The 20,022-nt window shown below is 42.1% G+C and overlaps 1 protein-coding gene across 8 annotated transcripts; it reads left to right on the forward strand.

Moving 5' to 3' along the window:
- Nucleotides 1–1,730: 1,730 nt before the first annotated feature.
- CEP128 (centrosomal protein 128) lies at nt 1,731–17,779 on the forward strand. Of its 8 annotated transcripts, none has more exons than XM_078610182.1 (25): nt 1,731–1,916; nt 5,008–5,202; nt 6,033–6,119; nt 6,261–6,390; nt 6,907–7,019; nt 7,619–7,710; nt 8,178–8,250; nt 8,623–8,739; nt 8,942–9,025; nt 9,122–9,196; nt 9,407–9,536; nt 9,746–9,894; nt 10,155–10,613; nt 11,185–11,444; nt 12,160–12,421; nt 12,690–12,854; nt 13,124–13,291; nt 13,812–13,871; nt 14,068–14,260; nt 14,585–14,634; nt 14,739–14,762; nt 14,881–14,958; nt 15,058–15,171; nt 15,445–15,550; nt 16,085–17,779. In XM_078610182.1, exons 2-25 carry the CDS (start codon nt 5,056–5,058, stop codon nt 16,171–16,173), a joined length of 3,225 nt encoding a protein of 1,074 aa, XP_078466308.1. In that variant the 5' UTR covers nt 1,731–1,916; nt 5,008–5,055; the 3' UTR covers nt 16,174–17,779. The 8 variants fall into 8 exon arrangements, with proteins under 8 accessions (XP_078466308.1, XP_078466312.1, XP_078466307.1 ...); XM_078610186.1 differs by lacking the exon at nt 8,178–8,250 and adding an exon at nt 8,082–8,115 and having other exon boundaries at nt 5,011–5,202; XM_078610181.1 differs by having other exon boundaries at nt 5,011–5,202.
- Nucleotides 17,780–20,022: the final 2,243 nt, after the last annotated feature.

Genomic DNA, 20,022 nt, shown 5'->3' on the forward strand with positions numbered 1-20,022 from the left:
ATTCACAATTTTTTTCTGATGAGGATAATTGGGAAAAATTACGTCTTTCCCGGAGATCACTGTTGGATAAATTGTCCGTGGATAAACGGATGACCAGCATGCATTTACTGACGCTGCTTCGGTCATTCTCTTGGACAAAAACATTGTAGCGGCCACCAGTGAATGTCATTTGAATCTCCAGATGTTGATTCTTTTTGGAAGTAAGAGAGTGGGTTGTGGATTAGAATCCTACGATAATGTCTCTAATTTTATCGTGTTCTGCGGATTGTACGTTGGTACACCTGAACTTTTGATTTAAAATATGACCACTGCAAACACTAGTGGCCACGACATTTACCCACAATTTAAAATAAAAAAACAGATGGATCACGACATTAATCGATTCGCAAAAGCGTAACTGGTATTATACAATACTAATTATAGCACATTATGTGGTGATACGGAGTTGGAAGTGGTGCACATATAACCAAAAAGTCACTTCGGCAATAACAGTCGCCTTAAAAAGTCTGTTTTTAAGGCCGTATTTGCCGAATATTTACGATGATATTATTTATACATGACAAAGTATTGATCGAATTCTGCTCAGCAGCTCACCTTTGGCATAAGACTTTTCGTGGCTGGATTTAACATCAATAACACATTCCGCTCAACCTGCTTTGAGCTTCGTCAGGTCGCGAACTCGAAAATAGAGTTCTCATCGACAAGGTGATATGAAGGACCATTGCTTGAAACGTCGCCGATTAGCACGGTTGGCTTGGTAAGGTGCTTTATAAGTTCAACATACATACACAGATACACTGAGTTTTTTTGTTACAAAAATTGTGCTCCCAGTTAAACGTGGAACGTAAAGCCCAACATTGGGCCAAGCCATACCTGTCAACCCATACGGTTTAGCCGTATTCTTGTACAGGGAAATTTAGTTTTCAGGTCCATACAGCGTACAGCCGTTTCAATGCGGGCAAATTTTTTGTCCATTTGTGTTTCTCACTTGTGATGGAACTTTGAGATGTATAAGGGCACGGGATGACCAATACGGTCTGAATTGATCTGCAATATTGTAGGCACTTAAGGGGGGGTTAAGAAATGCCAACGGGTTCAACCATTCACATGCACAGCTCAACGTTGACAATGTATGGGGGGCCTAAGTACATGACACCAACCAAAATAATGACCAAATTACAAATATTTTGGTGTAATAAAACAATCACGTGGCTGAACACACATAAAAAAACCCACACACAACACATGTGAATCATAGCATTGGCTATCTAAACACCGACACGTATCTACTTACGCGATCTAACCCCCCCCAAACCCCCCCCCCTCTATTATGGATAAACACCGAGTGAATATGGGTTTTTATTATTTGCGCGAGCGCGCGTGTTGCTATTTGCTTTGCAAGTTTCGTTGTGGGCGAGGGCTGGGCTGGGTTCCACCACGCTGGGTGGGGGGGGTGTGTGGGTGGGGGGGTTTCGGGGGGGGTGGGGGGGGGTGAGGAGGGGGTTTCGGTGGGGGGGTTCGGTGGGGGGGTTCGGGGGGGGTTTGGGGTGTGTGGGTGGGGGGGGGTTTATGGGGTGTGTGGGTGGGGGTGTGTGGGTGGGGGGTTTCGCGGGCAATGCGCCCGCGAAACGCAGCGGCAGCGCCGAGGCCACCCCCTGGGCTGGGGGGTGGGGGCTCAGGGGGGGTTGGGGGGTGGGGGTCGCGGGGTCCTTCGCCTGCCAACGGCGGCCATTTCAAGCCGCCTCGTAGACGCCGTCAACCCGCGTGCACTCCCCAGCCGCCTGCCTCGCTCACGGGGAGTCGCCGCACGCTTTCATTCAATCGTCGTTGGGGTTTATATTTTGTTTTGTAATTCTCGTCAAACTCTCGCTTGTTGAGCCGTCGCGGTTTGCAGTGGCGGGGTGCCGTGGAGAGGGGTGAGTGTTGATCCGTCTCACGTCGGCACTCATAATTCGTGATTCGGAACGAACTTGTCCACTTTAGTTCGTTCGCTGCGGTGGAGCCGTCAAATTCTCTAGGTAATTCGTTCGCGTGTATTTGGCCATTCGGTCATTCATTCATTCATTCGCCGGCAACGCAAGGCGTCGATATTAAAGTGTCGGCGAGTGCTGTGAAGGCGAAGTTGTCGAATCGATTTTGGATCCACATTAATCATCTTATGCTTCAGCTAACTTATGATTTATGTGAATCGATTTTGGCTCCACATGAATCATCTTGTGCTTTTGCTAACTTATGCTTCAGCTAACTTGTGCTTCAACTAACTTACTGGTAAGTTAGCTGAAGCATAAGATGATTAATAAGATGATTTATGTGGAGATGATTTAAGTGAATCGATTTTGCCTCCACATTAATCATCTTTCTAGATTTGAAGCTTTCGTGACTGCAATGATCCATACTCTTAGGTTTTTTTTCGGTAAAGTCACGTCGGTAAAAAATAAATAATAATAATAAAAATAATAATTGCGTGACTTTACCGAATAAACCTAAGAGTATAAATTATCTTATGCTTCAGCTAACTTAATGGTAAGTTAATACGTTACACTACTCGTTAAAGTGTCCACGAATTCGATTGTATTATCAATTGTTTATAATCTGAGGCGTGGAGACGAGTTGCCAACTCATTCCCCGTAATTTTTTTTGCAAACTTTATTGTTGTTATAATATGACAGCGTTGTTAGTGTTCACGCTGATTATATATAAACTTTAAATGTTTGTGTAAGAGCGAGCTGTTGTGTGGTGAGACTGGGTACGCTGTACACAGAGAGTTGGTAAATTAATATTATTGGTTATTTCGGTAACACAAACAATCATCATGTTATGATGATTATTGCTTGTGTTGCAATAAAAACGTCGTGAGAATTTTATTGTATTTTTTAAATTAATTTACAATTTTATTTATTATTATTTTATTATTTTCCTTCTATGTGACTTTACCGAAAGAACCAAGAATATGAATCCCTGCAGTCACGAAAGCTTTAAATCGAAAGTTTGTAAATTATTACACGTAATTACTTTATGACCCTTTAGTCAATCTACCGTTTAAAGGGTCTCCGTCACTTGGGCGTCGGTGAAGGTGGTGGTTGGGGTGGGGTTAAGATAACAACTCATTCTAGATTTGAAGCTTTCGTGACTGCAAGGATTCATACGCTTAGGTTTTTTTGGTAAAGTCACGTAGTAAAAATAAGTAATAATAAATAATAGAAATATTTTTATTATAATAGAAATATTTTTTATTTCTATTATTTTAATTATTTATTTTTAACTACGTGACTTTACCGAAAAAACCTAAGAGTATAACAACTCATGTTAGTCGTCTCGATTACAATTCATGTCGACGTCTTTACAGCACCTTCATATCGTACACTGTGTACATATCCACACGCTTAAAATGCACATGATACTTATAGTGCATACATATATGCCTTACGAGTTTTTAGCTCTAAAAACAGATGCACGAGTGGTAGGTGATATGAGACACCGGTCCTAACCCTCCCCCATCCCACCCACTCTTCACACTGACCAACGTGGTGAAGCAAGGTAAACATTGACCCCCCCCCCCACGATCTACATGGCGTGGGTAAACTTCATCCATTTGGGGGATTGAGAATGGTCGGAATGTAGTTGTGTTACTTTGTACGATACATCCACTGTACTGTATTGTCACGTTGAGCTTAAAGAGGAACTGTTGTGGGCTAGTGTCGACACGAGTGCCCACTGGGTTCCGCTTTGGTCCCAATGAATTGGGCGAATGGTGAGCGGATGCTTTATACAGTACTTGTCCAGGGTGATACAGATGTATTGTGACCCCCCCCCCCCCCCAAATAATTGACCCCTTCCCCTTTTTTCCTTTGCACATTCATTTATGGCTTAAATAAACATTAATTTTTTTTATTAAGTCTTAGAGAATTTAAATGGGGGTTACAAGACATGGATCACCCTATACAATATAAGTCATGTATCAGCTCATTGAGAAGAGAGATTCCACGAGAGATCTAGGAAAAACACAAGCACATGGGTTCGAAATACACAAAGTAATATTACGTTTTATAGTGCAATTTGGCAGGGCAGTGTACTTAGAATTATTCTTGGAATGCATTAAAAGTGCCCACTCAATTAGTCTTGGTGTGGAGTGTTAAGCCGTTGGGGCGGTGCTACATCGTTTACTTCCTGTTATAGCGCCGTCTTGTGGCTGAGAGGTTGATGTGTCGATTAGCGGCGTGAAAGTTTGTAATGCGCTTGACACTGCGTGGGAATTCGAAAAGTTCGCTTCACTGTGCATTGCAGTTGAAATACGATTATATATCTGGAGACCAATTTTCATTAGCCTGAGCGCATTATGCAAGTTGGTAGACATTATCTTGACACGTTTCATCTACCATATTCTCAGAAATTATTGTATTGCGATACAAAACATTAATACATCTAAAACTAAAGGTAATACAATCACTGCACTTTGATTGGCTAGGTCACAATGAAGTATCTGATTTTTCCCAATTCATAAGTTTTAAAAAGTAAAAAGTCACCAGGGTATGATTCCAGGTCATGGATAACATTGTTGGCGAGTGATATCTGAACCAGTGCTGAGCCCCTAACTTTCGATCTATAATAGCCAAAGTGGTGAAGTATGGTCAAACAATCCTGACACTGCGACGAGATCCCGTGTTAAATTGGCAAAGGGTTGTAGAAAGACGACCTAAATGGGGCACTGCCTTGATGTTTGTGAATAATTCTGAGAGCCTTGGAGATCTGAGGAGATATATTGGATAGGGGCACCCATACCAATCAAGTATTCAGTAAGAGGCGAGACAAAATGTGCTCACTTCACCAACTAGCACTGACCAGCTTGGTTAAATGTGTTAACAAAAATATATTCTATTGCAGGATCGTAAGAGATTGAAACGGCTTTTATTATCAGCCATGGTTTGCTCATGGCTGATGATGATCATGGTTGACGATATAGAAATGACTCTTAACATTTTCTGACTCGCGTACATGTGTGACTTTAAGTAGCAGGCAGGGCTGCATGAAGGAGTGAGCGGCACATGGAGAGCGTAAATGGATGACTCATCGGGAGAGTCGGAGAGCAGCGACCTGCAACAAGGCGCCCCACCTCCTCGAGATGGCCGCCGGCACACGAGGCGCCACCCGGGTGCCGGAGATGGCATCGCCCGCAAGATCAACACTCTCGCCAGCAGCTTGCAGGTTTTCTAAACGGCGAACGATCCATCGATTAATTTCCACTCGCAACATGCATCGAATTGTGCACGTAAAATTTATGATAATTATACAAATGTTAAGGGCAAATCAGATCGAACATACAAGATAATACAAGATAACAAATTGATCTTTGAATGGAGGTGGCTCAGGTCAGACCGCTGAGCTGATAAAGTTGTGTTCAAATCCAGGCCATGTCCAAGGCAAAATTACAGCTGAATTGAAAATAGCAAGTAGGAAAGTGCTGCCCCCTAGTGTCATTTGAAATGTTTTTTTCCTTCCATGCAGAACTTTTCTTAATAAGGCGTTATTCCACTGCTCTGTGAGGGTTCCTAAAGCCTTTTTCCTCTAATGATGATGCTGATTGCACAATTGGGAAAAATATGTAAACATTTATATATATAACAAAAATCAAGTGGTGGGTGAATTCTTACATGCCTATGTTCTACCATCAGTTCTATACCAGGCCACCATAAACTTTGCATATAATATACTCCATTAACAATTAATGACTTGAGGTTGATGAGTTAAATCTCATTTGAAAGTTGTTGGGGAATTGGAGGGAGACACTTTTGACCTATCGTGTAAAGAGAAAAAAAATTGAAATAAAATCACAGGCAAGCTTCATATATTAAAATACTGTTTTTGCTTGAGTTATGCTTCTTTGTATAGATCAGTTATGGATTTACTTTTTATCATTACACTAATTAGCTTTTAAAACAAAAACATAAAAATTGTATGAAGATTTTGTTCGGTGTTTTGATTATGGCAGGATTTTATATTTTAGTAAATAACTTTAGAAAATTTCTGCTTTTTAGGATACAAATCGTAATCTTCGAAGTGTGGACAGCCTGCTGGGCCAATACAGGGACTACACAGGCGACCAAACAGAAGCTATGTCTAGAGTGAGTTTAAATTTGCTCCCAACTCTTTGCTCAAACAGTTTATTAAAAAGGTATGTCTTGTCATATCTTTTATTAATGAACATTTTATTGTGAATACTTGCATCCGCACCCACACATATAATGTTGTGTTCCAACATTTAGTTGCGCGACAATCTAGAAGAGTCATTGGAGGATCTGAGAAGCCAGAGACTGAGTCGGAGTGCAGGAGTACGGGGGGCATCTACACTGCATTCTCTTCATGCGAGTGATCTGGATGACACCAACAGCAGGGGTAAAAGACCTGCAATATTCATTATTGCGTTGAAATACATCTATTTCATGGACCTATACTCACTTCGTCATCAGCCTTGGTCAGTCCAATGCTGGATGAAGACCTCTACAAGCTGCTGCCATCTCTCATGATCTTGCGATGTAATAATCCAACAAGCACATGTACACGAGCTGATTTCATTGGTTCATCTCTTCTTCTGGATGTGTTCCGTTCCTTGACTGCCACTCTGTCATTATTCTTGGCCATCTGCCCTCTCTTCTAGTGACATGTTTTGCCGAAGCCCGCTTACTTTTCTTTTCTTGAAATTTCTTGAAAGTTTCAATGTTGTCGTTTACATGTGTATATCCTCTAATATTTGTGTTCTGCTTTCTGTTTATCAATGTAATTTCAAGCAAGCATCCATGCTTTTTTGTGTACTTGTTAATGACCATGTTTCTAAATCCTATTTCAGAGCAGGTATTATGCATTGATAAAAAAAGCCTCACTGTTTATGTAAATATTTGTAATGTTCTTCAGAAGGCCGGCAGTATCGGCCCACCTCGCCACTCAGGAATTATGGTAGTCCCACACGACACAGGAGATCAAGATCTGTCGTGCGGTTTGCAGATGAGGCCATCCCTCGAAGCCAGGTGTGTGCTTTGGCTTCCACTCATTGAGGCTAATGAATCCTTTTTTGGGTTTCTACTGTGTGTGTCTGCAGTTGTGGTGTATGTGTTTGATGTGTTTTTGGGTTGTACCACATGTTGCCGGCACGATGTCCGACATTTCACTCCCAAGTGCTCGGAGCTTCTTGCCGAACAACATGCAGTACAACTCAAACACATCGGAGAGCATGTTTAGGGCATTTAATTTCGTTTCTATTGATATCATAATTGCACGCAGAAAAACGAAAACAAAAATGATTGGTGCCATACATTGAAATGTCTAATGGTAAAAATCCTGCCCTGCACGCGCGTCTTTGTTTTAAAGTACTATGCGGTAACTGATAAGCCCTGCCTCTTGTTGTTTAATATGGCTGAAGCTGACCAATCACATTTGAATCCACTGTGCAGTTTGAACGTTCAACATCTACTTAAGTTGACCTGGATTTGATTATCAATTCCATACTTTAGTAATTGATGGTTTATTATGAAAATAATGATAACAAAAAAGTAGAATATATTAAGAACATAAAATTTTTGAAATATGTAAACTCATCTTTCGTCTCATTTTGTTATTTCTCATTTAGTTGCACAGAGTACACCAGTCTTTACGAGATCTCACGAGCGACCAAATGCGGATTGGTGATGATTTGGACAGGGAAATAGATCGTCGAAACAGGTACAGATTTTTTGACAAATGATAACTATTTCTGATTAAATTTTTGCAAGTTTGGTAATTTATTATGGTACTACTGCGTAGGTTTTCGCGGTTGTGCTATATAGCTCTCTGATGTGTTTTTGGGTTGTACCGTGTGTTACACGGCACGATAACAGACTTTACTCCGTGTGCTGGAAGGTTCTTTATAAACTGGGGAACGGAAATAAACTGAATTTTTATTTGATACCTGACGAAGCTCCCAAGCTCGAGGAGCGAAATGTCAGACGTGCGCAATAACTCGCACGTCTAACACAACTCGAAAGGACCCCAGAGAGCTATTTATTTAGCTATTTATTATGGCGTTATAAAACCAATGTGCAATGTATTTTCAGACCACTTGCACAAGATGGGAACACAACACTGAAGGTGAATTTTTGGGTCACATTTCACACTGATTTTATTTTCCTGTGCGTGAACCCCTTTTTCAGGGTAGAGGTTGATACCAGGCGAGCTATGCAGGACCTTTCGGAGAGCCTGCATGATTCAAGGAGCAGAGATGGTGTATGTTCTGTCAATCATGTATCCACTTAAACAATGTAGATACTTTAATTCAAGTCTTTAGTAACTTAATATGTGTAAATGCACATTTGTGTGTAATTGTGCACACGGTGGTTAAATATAGACAAACTAAATTTACTGAATACTGTCATTTTGCTTTCATGCTGCAACAGGGAGCTGTGTAAGTATACTACACATTTGAGTTTCTGATAATTCAACATAAAAATGTAACACTTGACACTTTTTTAGATCATTTAACGGTTTAGTTATATTTTTGGCATGCCCCATATGTAAACTTGTACTTGGGTTAATTGGTAGATAGTGTGGTATTTGTTTGGTGAAATGCTCACTTTGTTACCTCGTGGGAATTTGCAGAGCTCCGATCGTGTGGAACGCCGGCTCCAGGAGATGGAACGGGAGATGCGAATAGAGAGGGAGATGATGGAGCGCAAGCAGGACCAAATTGGGCAATTGTCATCAAGTCTACAGGAGGCATGGATTTACCTTAAGTAGTTTATTGTAAACCCATTTCAGACTGTATTTTGAAATAATCCTGTGCTGCTTCGCTGGACAAGTTCATGCATTTGTTTTAGGAATAAATATGTTAACACAGTAATGCACGTTCCCATTTTTTGTGCATATGTACATTACTGCAATGAAAATGTTAAATATGTTGTGCTGTGCTGGCTGGCAGGTACTCTTAAAAAAAGAAGCCAAATCTGAAGCCGAGTCGCTATTGAAGACCAAGATGCTCAAGACTGAGTCTGAAAAACTTCAAGTAAGCATATGGCTCTTTGAATCCTAAATCAATCTTATGAAGAATGTTATATTGTCGACGTAGTGTTTTTAACATTTGCAATGTATCTCTCTAAAGCTTGAGCAAGACCTTGAGCGGTTGCGTCGCAAGTTGGATCAGTCAGAGGGTGGCCGAGATGCCCTCTTCCAACAGGTTTGTTTGATGATGCAATAGAATGCAGTTTGGCTTTATATTCAGAGTAATAAATGAAGAGCCCCAACATGTTTACCTGAACTAATACTATTGTAAAGAAACCGTTTTGTACTTGAAAAACAAGATAAATGTTATCTTTAAAAACAGTGTCCGTAAGAATGTGGAAGTTTTATTATCTTGCGTCGGTGGTTGTGCCTTGCCTGGCTTCAGATTGATGAGCTGCGCTTGCAGCTGCGACGAGCCGAGGAGGAGAGGGCAGGGTTGCAGCACCAGATTTCCCAAGTGTCCTTGCAAAAGGTTCGCCGAACCGAAGAGGAAGACACGAGCTCGCTCCGGGCTGGTAATTCCTTTTTTGTCTCCACTTGAGCAATGGGCTCCGAGAGGAAATTTCCATATGGTGGCTTTGTTCATGAATGTCTTTTGCCCATATGTGAAATGTGCTTTTTAATTGGTCAATTTATATACTAAAAGATGTGCGTGCATGCGATTGTAGAATGCACCTCCTAACAGGCTATATTTTTGAATTATTCTTTGTGTTGGATATCCAAGTGGAGAGGGAGAAAAAGGATCTGGAGCGACAAGTTTTGGAACTGAAAGCACAACTTAATCGCAGTGCTGTACTCACTGAGATGGATGAATTAAAACATGCTCTGCAGAAGAAAGAGAAAGAGATTGCAAAGCTCACGGCTCATGTAGAGGTAAATTATTCTGGTCCAGTAAAAAAAAAGTCATGTACTTTGATATGATATATGATTAAACTGGTTGTAACGTCTACATTAAAGTTCTCATGCAACTTAGTGTAGGTTGATGTGTGCAAATTTACTTGTCAATGTAAGAGCTTTCCAAGTTTAATATCTCTAAATATGTGTTGGCTCGTACAATTTTTTTTACAACTTAACAGAACACTTTATATTAAAATTTACAATCCTGAGTTATATTACATTGTACGCTTTGGCAGCTGCTGTCGGCCGATGTGGACAAGCGCGAGAGACACACTCTGCGCATGCTGGAGCAGCTGAAGCAGCTGCAAGGCCAGTATGAGGCGTGCGAACGCTTGAGGCGGCGGGCTGAGGTTCATGCTGAGGAATTGTCCCGGGACATCGAGGGCCATCAGGTGCAGCTTCGCCAGACGGACCAACAGCTGTCCGAGGCGGAGCGGCGTCGTGACGAGCTGAGGCAGAAAGCGCAGGAGTCTCTGCGCCAGTGGAAGGGAAAGTGCCGGTCTTTGGAGCGCGAGCTGGACAAGCAGAAGGAGGTTGTGACACGCGCCACAGAAAAGGGCGGGCAGCTGGAGAAGGAAAGTGAAGCCCTTCGCTCGCAGTTGGTGACCGGGTCGCAGAGAGTGGACGGACTCAAGCGGGAGCTGGACGATGTGCTGGCCAAACGAGCCCAGCAGGAGGAAATCATCCGCCGCAAGGTGATTGGTCAGCTATGAGACATGTTGTGTGCGTGATGAACATAACTAATCGGCTAAAATTGCGATGATTACATTCCTCTGAACATTGTTAAAAACCTGTTTCTTGTTGCATGTTTTCTTTCACTTGCACTGTGCACATGAAAGAAGGTAGATCTGAATCATTTCATAAGAACCCATTAGACCAGGATTCTCTTTCAATGAAGACCTGGTTTGAAATTAATATTACAAAACGCCAAACAAATCTATAAAGAAAAACACAAAACCACCATTTGACAAAGTTTAAATTATTTATGCTGCATCCTGGTTTTGGAGATTCCGCCATGGGGTGTAATGGTTGTTACACTGGATTTGCAACCCAAAGGCAGTTGGTTTGATCTCCCATCTGGGTACACCACAGTCCATCAGCAGATGGAGTAAAGTGTGGTGGCCAGCATGGAAGAGTAGACAAAATATCCCTCGAGAGGGGCTCTCTAGAGCTCCCACTATTGGAGAGACCCTTCTGTCAGCAGTGCCATGAGTAAGGAATTGCAGGGTTGCACCTGTACCTTTTACATTATATTCTGGTTTTGAGGACTCTGACCTGGGAGAGCTGCGCCTACTGCGTTCGGAATTGGAGCGCGAGCTGGGCGATTCTCGTGAGCGGACGGAGAGGCTGGACGTGGAGACACAGCGCCGAGGCTTGCAGGCAGAGCAGCTCCGGGAGGAGAATCGGCGTCTCGAGGAGGAGGTTGCTGTGCTGAGCTCACAGCACGAGCGCGACCGCCAGGCCTCGCTGCAGCTACAGAAGGAGCTCCGCGATCAGGGCTTGCAGCGAGCAGAGATTGCGACCAGGTGAGAAAACTGCCTTTTGAAAGCATTTCCGAAAGATTTCGGGATGGTGAGACATTGAACTCGTCGTGAAATATACTTTAAATATGGATTTTGTCCGACACCCACTGTTATGGTTTCAAATTGATATGGCATGAAATGGTCTTCACATTAAACTGTGTTAACATTTGAGAATTGGCATTGCTTTTTTTCTTTCTGAAGGCATTAAACACAAGTGATATAACCTTTAGTGACATCCACCTGATTTTGCAGTTGAAAGCAATAATACCTGATAAAATACATTTTATTGCTTGTGAATTTTACGTTGTTTTCAGTCAGGCGTGGGGAACCTATGGCCCATGGGCCAGATACAGCATGTAGCTGCACGTCATATAGCCTGTCGCTTTGAGCGCTATTTATTCATCAATACAAGTATCTTGGCTGCACTAATTGGGTACTAGAAGGGAATATTTTGGACTTGGCAACGATGTATTTTATATTGCATAATTGTGAGAAAACAGCTTGGTTAAATCTTCATTCACCAGTGAATTGATTGTGGCTGATGATCAACACCGCATTTATAAGTTTTGTCACTTCTAAGTTTAGTCACTTACATCACTGCAAGGGCCTCCAGCAGTGACAGAAGTGACTGGGGTTTAACATGCGGTAAATGGATACAAATATTGCAAATTCCTATTCAGCCTTCGGTAAGGAAACGGTTTCCGACCCAATGCTCTAGGTTGACTGAGGAGGAACGTCTGGGCAAGGAGCTCCGCACACGGCTGGTGGAGTCTCGGGAGGAGACGGCAAAAGCGCAGGCTGAGGTCACGCAGCTTGAGCGCCAACTTGCACTGGAGAGGGACGCGCACCACCGTGAGGCTGAGGAGCTGAGGATTGAGGCACAAGTGGCTGCCACCCAGCATGAGGCCAGCACCCAGAAGGCAGCGCATGCCTACAGGCAGGAGCTTGCCCAGCTGGAAAACCACATTGAGAGCCTCAAGGTGCACATTTATCATCTGTCAAGCGCAGCGTCTATTAGAAATGCCTCTCTTTGTCTATTAACACTTTTTTTTCTCCATCATAATGCTACAAAGTATCAGTTTGCTTTGGGAATCCCACTGTCTGCGTTGTACAATTTGACTTGATGCCGAACATGCTGACCAACCACAAGGCTACTACTCGGTCAGGCCCGATTTTTACGTCAGCGCTGCAGCCGTTTGTCTTTTTGTGTGTCAGTCATTTTTCAGTAACGTATTTCTTTCATCTCAGGCAGAGCTTGTGGGGGAAAAGAGTTCCGCCAAGTCTGTGCGCACACGGATGGACAAGATGAAGGTGGAGTGCGACCGTCTGACCTCGGAGCTCGGCCAGCGTGAGGAAGAGCTTTCTCGTTTTCGTCGCAAATACCAGACTGTGCGCCAGGACCTGGAGAAGAAGGTCCGTTTCATGCCTGTGTTTAATGCAGACATTTATTGTGAATACGTGTTTTCAATTTGTCTGGAATGGCAGCCATTGAATGGCGACATGTATTAAAATGAACCTACAAAGCGCAAAACTGTTGCTGCGTTGTCTGTGATTAATGTGTTATGTCCCTGTGCGCCAGCTCCATTCACTCGTTGGTGTCTTGACGCCGGTGTGGATTGGGGGGGGATTGCTTGTGTGTGCGCATGTGTGATCTGTGCGTGCGTGCCAATTTTGCTCGGCAGAGCGAGCTGGCGGCCAGCCGTGGGGAGCGTGAGCAGCAGCTGGAGGAGGAGACGTGCCGTCTGGGCGAGCGGGTTGCCGGATTGGAGACCGAACTCGAGTCCGTCCTGGGTGCTGTCGGCAAAGAGATTGTGGCCCTTTGTGAAATCGTCTCCAAGGACGCTGCTAAGGTTAAACAAAACAAATGAAAACAAAATAAACTAAAAAAAAACACGAGCGTATTATATATAGAGACGGAGGAGATAACTCGACTTGCAATCCAAAGCTCGGCAGAATCCATTCAATCTCCCGGTGCGGCAGTTGGAACGGTGGGCAGGTTTCTTAAATCCCCCACCCAGCAGTATAATTCGGTTCACTGCAGGTATTCGATTAGGACGTTACATGTGGTGAGGTACTTCCATCTCTTCTAAGACATTTGGCTAGAGTGGAAGAGCAGGCCAAATACGATCCAGAGGTGCTCTCAAATTCTTGCGAGTGGAGACTCTTCTCCCAGCAGTGGTGTGAGCAAGTAAACCACAGGGCCTACACCTTATTACATGGAATAGATATGGCATCATTGTCATATTGCACACATGTTTGATACAATTTGAAATGTTAAATCTGTAAACACTTCCCATTTTTAGATAGTTGAATTGTAACTTTTGAGGATCAATCATAAGCTGGTCTTATTTGTTTTATTTATGCACGCAGGTATTGGCAAAACATGATGAACTACCAAGAGACCCCCATAGGTGGTCAGCAGAAATGAAGGTGAGTCGTGTTGTATTAGCAATGTTTGTCTCATGTTACGACTTGTACTTGTGGGTTCCTTTGGTTGTAACGGTTTATATTGCAATTAAAACAGTACTTAAGATTACTCCCATGTCACTCTCCCATCAGTTAAATTTCATTACGTCATATCCGTACTTACCAAAGTCGCTGCTCATACGGCTTTTTGTGGGCGTAGGCCAAGCTGCAGTGGGTGCGGGAGGAGCTGGCGGAACACATGGAAAAGGAGCAGCGTCTCCGGCGGCAGTTCCAGCAAGTGCGCGAACAGCTGAGGGGGGCGGCCCAGGGTAAAGATTCCGAGCGGCAGCTCTACATGGAGCAGCTCACCAAGCAAGAGAAATTACTCGCCGAGATCCACCGAGAGAAAAGAGGTACGGGGGGGGCGGCAGGTGTTAATGAACAGATCATGCCAGCGCACGTTGTCCCGGCACCTTGCGTTCAAAATTTATCGCCAGTTTTTCGCCTCCCACCCTCCCGAAAATGGATGTAATGTGGTTATAATGCTCTTAAAACACCCTGTCTTGCACATCTGTAGGATAACGTTTTTGACAGTAGGTGGTTGAGAGTCTTATGGTGCAACTTAGGCCATTCGTTTTCTCACACTCATTTTATCAAACCTGCAACAAATAATAACTGCAGTACTTTCTGTGATTCTGTCCATCAAATAAGTGAAGTGTGTAAATTCCTCTTTTAAGATCTATTGGACAAAAACAGAAAAAGGGATGAAGAAGTCCGTGTTCTACAGGTGATTGTCAAGATTACTTTTAACTTATAACAGATACATTTAATTTAATATGCACAACACTTTAGCACAAGTTCTCTGACCATTGTATTCTGTCGTATTCACAGGATCGAATAGCAGATCTGGAAATCGTGAGTACTTTTATCACAACCTATAAAAACAACTGCCATATTTGAAAGACGTTTAAAATGATCTGCTTTCAAATTTTGCCTTTCTGTTTGTTTCTTGTCAAATATATTTTTTTATCAGAGTACACGGGTAGCATTGGATCACTTGGAGTCTGTTCCAGAGAAACTGGAAGTTCTTGAGGGACTCAAGGACTTGGAAGTATGTGATTGACTTTTGGAGTGTTGTGTTAGAATAGATCATTCAGTCTTATGCCCTGAATTGAGCAGGCTTTCTCACCGTATATGTTTGTTCAACCAGGAATCTCACCAAGAGCAGAACAGAATTCAGGAGCGATACTCCAAGTATCGAGAGTCTCTGGGTTTTCTGCAGCACCAGTTGGATGAGTCAAAACGCAAGGTCGAAGAGTACCGGGTACCGACTAACCGCTGCACGTCTGCTTAGCTAACTGCCTGCTCTTCCTATTTTATTTTAAGCTATAGGAAATGTTTACATCCTTTTACATACATAATATGCTATGGGCATATCGCTATTGGCCGAAAACACTAATATTTGTTTTACATTATCAATCTTTATTTTTTTAAAGCTTGGACCATTACAAACTATAGTAATTATGGAAGCAATGAATAGTTGACATGGCGTGAGTTTATATCGGTAGCTTTGTTCCCTCCCCCCTTGGTTCTGCAGGAACAGGAATTTGATGCATCCCTCCGCGCATCAAGACTGTCGGCACTGTCCTCTTTGCACGAGGGGGGAAGCTTTCTGAGCAGCTCGGCTCTGACAGACTACGCAGGTTGCGCTCTTGGCAACTGACCTTGTTTTCTCATGCAATATTTCAGCTTGTTACGTGAATTGTTTGTTTCATGGCCAAGCGGTAGCACGTTTGCCTCTCGTTCCAGAGGTTCACGGTTTGAGCAGGTGTACTAATACTACGGCTGTATTAACCAAAGATACGTGCTTTTTCACAAGCGCTAGGTGCTTTGTGCCAGTATAACAGTCCAAATTTGCAACATTTTCAAGATCCCTGAAAATTATCTAAATTAGTCAAACCACAGCAGCACTGCCCACTACTGGTCGATGGCATCCACCTGAAACATGCCTTCGTGCTCTAAGAATGAAGCAAATACGAAATGTAGCAATTGTTATAATTATCGATCGTGATTTATTTTCAAACAGAATGCTGCTCATGGAAGAAAATATATTTATTGGGGAAGGCATGCATATTAGGTTTAATCCTGATTTCGTGCAAAATTTAGATTTGTCTAGAAAAAATGCAATGCAACGGAGCAGTGCTCATTTGTAACACATCACCTGCGTTTTTGTACAGGTGGCCAAGATAGGAAGCCGTCACCGGATTTGAAATTGTCGCCACTTAAAGAAAAACAACCTTCGAAGCAAAAAGTCCGGAAGAAATGAAATAATGCTCGAAGCACTTATATTTTTATTGTCACGTTTGCGTCAAACTTATGATTATACAGTATTTTGTATTCAAACTTCTATTTTTGTAATGAAAAAAAGTGTAAATATGTGAATCCATGAAACATAGATGTGTGTGGGTTGTGCAAGTAATTTAAAGCGATCCCGTTTTGTAAGAGACTCGTGTCTGCATACAGTACGTGCACAGCCAGATATGCCAGGCGGGGAGGCACAGCATACAAATAAGCTGCACGTCTTTGTTGCATCCACATCTGCCGGGCCGGGAACAATTATCTCCTGGAGGCGTTTTTGCTACAAACACAAGCAAGGGTGAAATGAACCCTCAGCGTATTTACTTGAACTTTCCTGATAAATGCGTGTGCTGTACACATTGCTAGATTAATGAGCTAACAATGGGTTTGCGGGTTGGCTGTGTTGGCTTGAATTTACTTCACGCAAAAAAATCTACCATTACAATGAAACGTGGCAATTTAATCGGTATCCATGAGAACGCCATTATGTCAATAACAGGTGCTAAAAAGTTTTTCATTTTTATGATCCTGCTGTACAGAAATTATTTGTATAATACAATGCGGATGTGTGGGGAAAAAAAATCATTGTTTACACAGCGCAGTATGTGTAGACTACATTTTTGTCAAAACATAGAGGATATTCTACAATGTACCTCCAAAATAAATGTAATCATGTAACAACACAACTGTAATTTGGATTTCCAGGGTACAGCGCATACTTTTGTTCTCAGAGTTCTTCACCATGCACAAAAGTTTTGAATTGGTGTATCAACTCTTGTGAAAATATTGCAATCAAAGTAACAATTACGCAACCTGTAACGCGCGCAAATGAACAAAAGTTAGAAGGCAACTCGTGGGTGCATTATAGTGAAATTAATCAATATTTACATGAGCTTAATGCTGCCTTAAATAAACCAGAGCATCCATTTTTATAAATATTTAGATATGCACATGTGGCATTAGCTAAATTAGAATTTCACTTTCTGACAACATTTTCCCGTGTTCCAATGTCATTGATGTAAACAACTTAAGCGAAAATGACATGAATCACATGATCTTTACCACTCCGGATGACAGGCACTTTTTACTTAATTAACCAATTATAATTTACATTATTTCTATGCAGTCGCGTGCCTCTGGAGCCCTATTGTAATTTCAAAAACCTGTTAATTGGAATGTGCGCATGAGCGGGCATTACAGACAAGCTTTTAAGTGATGCATTCATAAGTTGCACCAAAAGGTTAGCAGCAAGTGTAATTCTTGCGAATTATGATTTTGGAAAGTTAGTGATGTGCTGTTATTGTGATGATGATTACTGGTCCCGGTGTTCCTGCTGTGTTTTTTTTTAAATCACGTTTGCTGTGAATGGGTGAGTGCTTTCAAAATTAAGTGTTTGTTTGTTAAATCGAGTGTGTTATTTATATGACCCTGATTTTTTACAATACAAATTTTGTAAAATGTTCATTTGTTGAAAATATTTATTGAAGTGTTGAAAGAAAACGTGTGTGCATGTCAGGTTTTGGCATTTGACCTGTGTGCAATGCAGTATGTAATAAAACATGTCTGATGAGTTAGATTTTTCCCGTTTACTCCAGATAATAACATAAGCGTGTTTATAAGTTATTCATTTAACATGGAATGCAGTCACAAATCTAAACGAACCTCCACTAGAGGGTGATATTGTATAGTATAGTACTGTTGTGAAAAACATGAACTACATTGTATTTTCTGTGGCCATTTCGAAATATTTCAAGGCGCATTATATAACGGATTTTTTTGGGGGAATTTAATTTAATGGTATATCCTTAATGATAATGCGGCGATTATATAATTACAGGGAAATTAACAAAAACATTTCTAAAATATCTCCGTAGTAATGTTGGGATGCTTTTGTAAAGTAATGCAAACCATCGTATGCCACTTGTGCAGCGAGTATTATTCGTCTTGGATGCGGATTATTTTCTCCTTCCATTGCAGCCATTGCTGGCCCTTTTATGAAAGCGATAAGAGAAATGACAGCTACAATAAAACATCTTTTTTCATGTTTTCTCCCCCAATATCACAAAGCCCAACAAGCAAGCCCAGCTGATTTACAATTTTGCACCACGTTTGTTTACGGAATATAGAGGTGGTGATATGGTATGCTCGTGTGAAAAAAAATACATTTAGTTCTGGTTTTGACACTTCAGTTATCCGGGACTTCAGGGGAAGCACCTCTGCAAATGTGATCACTGCAGAGGACTCTTAATACGTGTTTGAAATTACATTTTAAATTATTAAATCAATCTTTCACTCGGTTTATACAACTGTGTTCTGGAGTCAGGGGTGAGCGATGTGTAATGTGATTGCTCATTTGAGAGGTCACTATGCAGTGTTGGTACTCGGGTGACGGCCAACAATGACCGACAAGTCCACCTTTGGTTTATGTAAATGATGAAGGGTAATGACCTAATGTTATCCCAGTGAGAAGTAATTGGCACGGGAGGTTTGAACAATCAGCAAGACGGCTAACGGTGACAGCCGCTTCTGCGTTTTGTCTACAATTATCTTGCTGGCTATGAAATATTTAATGCACCAAAGCTCTTGGGTATATAATTGAGTTTCTCCATGGGGATGTTCTTTTCTGTTTACAACCTATAGCCTAATTGCATGTATCTCTGGGTTTCCAGAGTTTTCTCAAACAAAAAAACACATTTGCTTGTTAAAAAGTCACCAAACCATTATTGGGACGCCCACTAATGAAAAACAAACTGGTCTATCTACTGTTAGATGAAGGCGTCCCCAAGCCGTCGCTATCACTTCTATCATGTAACCTACCACAAACGTGCACACGAGATAATTTAATTGCTCTGTGATATTACATTCCTTGGCTGCTGCTCAGTTATTCTTCACTTATTGCCCATCTTCCCTTCTAGCCATGGGTCTGGCCTGAGCCAACTTCCATTTCTTAACAGTTTGAATTATTTCATTCACACCGCATGTGTTCTTCTTTGTGCCTCTCAATGTAATTACAAGCATGCTTCTTCGCACACTTTTCAATTTTCGTTCCAATTTTTGGTTCGTGACTTACGTGTCAGTAGGTAGTATGCACGTATATGATTTTGTTTTTGAATAACCAATATTACATTTCGTAGTGTATGATGGAGCTAAACAATCTAGAGCGGTATATTCGTGTCGTATGTTACCTGTGGTATTGAAGTACACTGTATCGCGCGCTTTCACTTGCGCTTCTGCGGCCGTCTGGAACGCTCTTCTGATTTTTGGAAGCCACTAGATCTAGATTGAAAACTAATTTCTTGAGAACCACCTCCGAGTAGCACGTTTGGCTACGCACGGTGCGAAATACATTCAACATACACACCTTGGTTCTTTCGGTAAAGTCACGTAGAAGGTAAATAATAAAATAATAAAAATAAAATAATTCTCACGACGTTTCGGCCACAACGCAAGCAGCCGTCCTCAGGTGAAGAACAGGTCTGTCGGGAAGACAGCGTCTGAATGAAACACCCCAGGCTTGGAGCGTATCCAGTCGACTCTGTCACGTTAACCAGACGTGTTGAAATAGATGGGTGCGCACACACCTTACTTCCACCACACGCTGTGTGACCTGCCGATCGACTGGTATACTCGTCTACGGGAGAGCTGTAAAAAAAAAAGCTTTACAGCTCATCGGATTCCTCCAGTAAAAGTGGACATTCTGATGCTGACACTGCTGGGTGGAAAGAGAGACGGTGGCAAGTGAGTAACTTATATTGTTTCAATTTCTATGTAAAGCTTTCGTGACTGCAGGGATTCATATTCTTGGTTCTTTCGGTAA

This window comes from Lampetra planeri, chromosome 33, assembly GCF_965212315.1.
Source record: "Lampetra planeri chromosome 33, kcLamPlan1.2.h2, whole genome shotgun sequence".
NCBI lineage: Eukaryota > Metazoa > Chordata > Hyperoartia > Petromyzontiformes > Petromyzontidae > Lampetra > Lampetra planeri.